At 39.9% G+C, this 5,120-nt stretch overlaps 1 protein-coding gene across 1 annotated transcript in view; it reads right to left on the reverse strand.

Annotated features, from left to right (window-relative positions):
- The window catches only part of LOC122081998 (suppressor of mec-8 and unc-52 protein homolog 1), a 21,386-nt gene extending 19,348 nt beyond the window's left edge, over positions 1-2,038 (reverse strand). The window contains exon 1 of the mRNA XM_042649463.1: positions 1,727-2,038. Within this exon, the coding sequence (XP_042505397.1) occupies positions 1,727-1,755 (29 nt within the window). The 5' untranslated portion in view covers positions 1,756-2,038. The remainder of the gene's footprint in view (positions 1-1,726) is intronic.
- Between the last annotated feature and the right edge of the window lie 3,082 nt (positions 2,039-5,120).

The raw sequence follows: 5,120 nt of genomic DNA on the forward strand, positions 1-5,120 counted from the left end.
CCCCCCCCAACCCACCCACCCACCCACCCACCCACCCAAGAAAAAATAAAAACTTGGAACTCCTGTATGCATGACCAGCTGAAGGATACAACTATAGAGGTTGAATCTTATGGAATTAAGTGCCATATGGAAGAAAGTAAACACATTTTGAAATAAATATTTAAAGTGAATAGCAAAGCAACTCTTTTTTTTTTTTTTTTCCTCATGTGTATGTGTGGGTGCGGGACACCTTTTTCTTCCATATGATCATATCAAAATAGTCTGCCATGAATCTAGATATCTGGACAAGCATGACTATTTCATATTGGGTTCTGGGCTCAACCCTGCACTATGTGAGTAAAATATGACTTTATACTAAAATAATGTTTATGACTGAATACCTAGAATTACCATTTATCATCATTCACTATCAGATGCTGACAGTGGTGAAGCCAGGTATGAGGTGTCCATCAGCCAAATAGAATGAAGTGACACCTGGTCGAAACAGTCGATTTCTGGGAAACATCGGTCGAAATGGGTCGATACAACTTGAAACCAGCCGAAACCTTGGACTTTAATAATGTACCATGTAATTTCATCTCGAGTTGGCTCGATACGGTCGAAATGATCAAAATTTTGAACCATGATGTCAATGTAATGTCAAAGAAGATATCCAAGACATATGCTTACTGACAAGGTATCTGCTGATTTTCATCCGCAGATCCTAATAATTTAATTACTTAGGTCAAAGGATTTATAGATGCATGCACTTGTATATAAAATTTGGAAAAAAAAAAAAGGTGGGATTTGTCTAGAAGCCATCGTGGGCTTGATCATGCAAAATCAGTACCACACATGAATAAGCATATAAAGAGAGGAGCATGAAGACTTAGTCTCCAAATGTATGTGCATCTATATTATTTAGTTTAAGCTCGATGGTAGCCTAAGCATGTAAGCCATTGTAATCCTAACTTCCTAAAAGAAAAAAATAACAGTCTAAAAGTACAGCAAATGATTCCAGTATAGAAACTCAGCCGAACCGAAGTTACTCCTGATATGTATCTTGGGAGAACTCAACCCTATAAACTGGCTTAGAACCGAAGACCATGTCAACCTACACCAATTCCTTTTTGTAACCGATATGGGATTAGGCCCCATATGACTGATATGGAATCGTAACATACCAACGTGCTTCCAAAACGACATCCGCGGCAACCCACTGCCAATCAGGTAGCCCTTTCTAATCGGATCCACTATGCATTGAGGTCTCTCTGCCTGGCGGCAGGTAGCCCCTTCCTAGTGGCTTCACTCTAGCACCAAGTCTCCCTTTCCGTGCAAGGGTTAGTACATTAACTGACTTACAACGTAAGGGAACCCTATACCATGTGAACCGACACCAAATCCCTCTCGTAACCAAGTGGGATCAGCCCCCATATGAGTGATATTGTAACAACTCCACATTAAAAATAACCAATTGAAGCATAGTTCACTAGTTTTACAAACAAAAGCTCTGTAACTTAATGCAATTCCCCACTTCTTCTCAAACCATTCGCTACAGGTGCAACTGATCAATTCAACAAGGAGGACAAATACCAAGCAAAGCAATTATGCAAAATATATTTTTTTGGTTCCGTAATACAAACGTTTCAAGGCAATAAAACATTATGTTTATAAACCAAAAGATATAGAGAGAAAAAGGTAATGACAAAATTTGGTGTAGGCTATAGGGTTTAAGCAGAAAGCATACTCTCGGGCTTCGATTTCGAGGGTAGACATCGTCGCTGTTGCTGAAAATACAAGAAGAAAAGCACCCCCAGGATTTCAAAAACGTCGGAAACTTGATTTTTTGATCAACTATTAATGATAGAATATGTTCTTCACTTCTTCTGCTTCCGGTTAATTCCTGTCTTCTAGAACTCAGAAGAACCCTAAACCCCAGTGGATGAATAAAAAAGAATTGAAGTAGATTTGGCGGTTAAAGCTTCACAGCCTGCACTGAATTGAAGAAGACCTAATGTAAGGCGCCTTCACGATCACGGATTTGGACCCAAGGGAATTTTAAGGTCTGTTTGGATTCGGTTGAATATATTCTCGAACGCATTATTGTGGAGAGAGTTAGCCCAGCCCAAGGACGGGTCCATTATTGGGTGTCCCGGACCCGGAGCGCATTCAAATCCTTTCCGGCCCAGTGGTGCTAGAGAGGAACAGTGAGACTTTTCTGTCACTCTCTCTCTCTCCTGTTTTATGTGTCTCTTTCCTCGTTGTCCCTCTCTAGCACCATAGACTCGAGAACTCTCAATAGGCCACATATGTCCATGTCAAGCATGGTGAGATATTGTCATGTATTGATTTTAAGGAAATTTATAATGCCATTTCTAGAGATCAGATGCCATTATTAAGGAAACACCCCCTTAGATAACTGATAATTACATTTGGATTATTTACCATCAGTTTCTGTTAGGAAACATACCTTAAGTGTTGACTTCAACTGTTTTATTTTTTCTTTAAATACCATATACCTTTCTCTTAATCCCCTAACCACCATCACATACCCTCCATCTTCTTCGTCCCCAAACCATGAAGAGCAACGATGGAATTGCCACCCAAACCACCGTTTTCTCCATTATCTTATTGTACCAGATACCAACATAGTAGTTCTGAGAGTTTTTACATGGTGGGAAAAAACCTAGCTCAAAGTTCCCATCTCCTTTGAGAGACTATGGTCTTATCTCCACAAATAGATTCACCAACAGAGAGGGTGCAGAAAGCCCAACAACAATGGCTACCTCCATCGCTCACATATTCACAACAAAGCTTATATAATATTGTCGCTCTTCCTCTTTTTCTGTATTCCTCGCATGTTCCTTCTCTGTAAGCACTAAGCCTTTTACCTCCGCTTCTTCCTCTTCCTCTTACACCCATTTCATAGGCAAAAAGTTCATCGTGCCAGATCACTCGAGTCAAATATCTGATCGACCCGATTTGATTCGTCATTTACTAAATTCCACCATGCCTTGTAAGTCCCTGGCGGCGTCATTAGAGAAACCCCTGAACCATTATCTAAGGTTATTCAGATTTTACTCAAGCTCTGCAACCAAGTTTAACAACCCTCCCCATTTGATAAGCAGAGACCCTATCACTAGACTCAGGTTTTTCTCAACATCTTGTGATGATACTAAATCAAAGAAAATCAGATACCCTGGTCAGAATCATAAATTCAAACACTAAGAGTTCAAAGGCCCGACGGTAGAGCACGATTTCTATGCTCTCGCTAATTAGACCAGGCAAGTGTTTGAAGGAATGATGAGGACCATCTTTGATTTAGGCAAAGTCGTTGCTCTTTTGGGTATAGCCCAGCTCAATTGTGGTGCTTGGATCTATTACATTAGGGGATGTTTGGTTCAGTAAATCTTTGGGATGACATTTTTATAATGATAATTCTTAATTTTTTGAGTTGTTTGGTTCCACTAGGATAACCCTCATAAGTGAGCATCCTATTCCCCGTGAATGACCATATATACAAAGGATGTGCTCCAAATATGAGTTTACCTCAACACTTAAACTCATATTTGAACAACATTTTTACCACATAGTATAAAAGGAGAAAGTGGAAAGACGTTATCTACGGAAGCCAATATCTCAACCCACGATAAACATGTACTAGCCTTAAGGCAACCAACCGATTTTTAAAAAATAAACATAATTCAGAAGAATGTCTATCAAAAGATTGACATTCATATCCGATACATACACCATTTGATTTATCGAACCAAACACCCCCTTAGTTGATCATCTTCCCCAATTACAAAAGCTTGAATTCATAGTCTTATGGCATTTGCTTTCCCCTTCTATGTGGCAATCCTCCTTTAGGCCCTTAGTTGTCCACAGTGAAGGTGAAGGGTAAAATAGGATTGGTTTATGTATTTTAGTTTATAAGGGTAAAAATATAAATTCAAATCCTCACTCAATAGAGACTGACGATAAGACGTTTGAGCTCACAATTATGTAACGAGTGTTTCGTTAATAGTGGCATTCTCTAGGTGGTGGCACTATACATTTCCTTTAATTTACCCCTTGATTTTTCAATAATTCAGTTCGCTTCTTAGATTTCTTTCAACCTATTTTAAGCCTAACACCTTCCCTCTTCCCCTTGAGAAATTTATTTTGAACCATCATAATAATGTATTATTTTTTTTATTGTTCTAAAATTTTGATTTAAATAACAATGTTAGCTAAGCCATGCTCGCAACCTTTTTGGACGCCACTCTCGCCAGACCTACTATCATGTTGGACGTCTCCTCTTCCGAATGTCGGGCTTGCTTCGTCTGTCCACCTGCTTGCAACATTGGCCTTCACCATCACTCTCCACCTGTCTCGATGGGCCTATCGACCGCAGGGATCTTGTCTTTCAATATGTAGGTTAGCGTCTTCAACACCAGCCCGTAGGACCGTTCTTGGTTGGCAGCCACTTCATCATTGCCCTCGAAAAGATTGACACCCCTAAAGACCCCATATGTCACTCCAACTGTCCGCTTGGTTGAGACCCTCTGTAAGACCAACGCTCCTCCATCGTGGTTGCCTCTTCTCCAACGGTACTCCTTGTTGGCGGCTAGAAAATATCGTGTCAAGATATTAGGGTTAGGGATTGTGATTCTCTTTACAACGATTTGCCCTTCTCCTCAAGTTGGGCATTTGGGTCGGTTTGTAGAAGTTCTTTAAGGCTATGTGAGTCTTGATTGATGCCCTTATGGGCTTTTATATCCCTTTTGGGTTTGTAAAAATTATCCTTTTCGGGCTATATTTCCCCTCCCTATTCTTTTAATGCATTTTTCTATTCACTAGAGAAAAAAAAAAAAAGTGAGCTAAAAAATGGCATGCCTGATGCATTGGTCTAGGGATGGTCATAATATATGTGGCTTTACGGCCCTTACCCTACCTTGATGAGAGGTTGTTTTCTTATTTGTTCCCTGACTACTAAGTCGCAATGGAGCAACCTTAATGATATGTACAATATATCCGCAAATATCTTGGACCCAAATAAGCATACATTTATAAAAATTATGCGTAGATAGAGGGTGGATTTCCATAGACATGCATGACAACTCTCACCTCTGCCCCCTCTCTCTGAAAGTCTAAGAGTA

The sequence above is a fragment of the Macadamia integrifolia genome, chromosome 6 (genome assembly GCF_013358625.1).
Source record: "Macadamia integrifolia cultivar HAES 741 chromosome 6, SCU_Mint_v3, whole genome shotgun sequence".
NCBI lineage: Eukaryota > Viridiplantae > Streptophyta > Magnoliopsida > Proteales > Proteaceae > Macadamia > Macadamia integrifolia.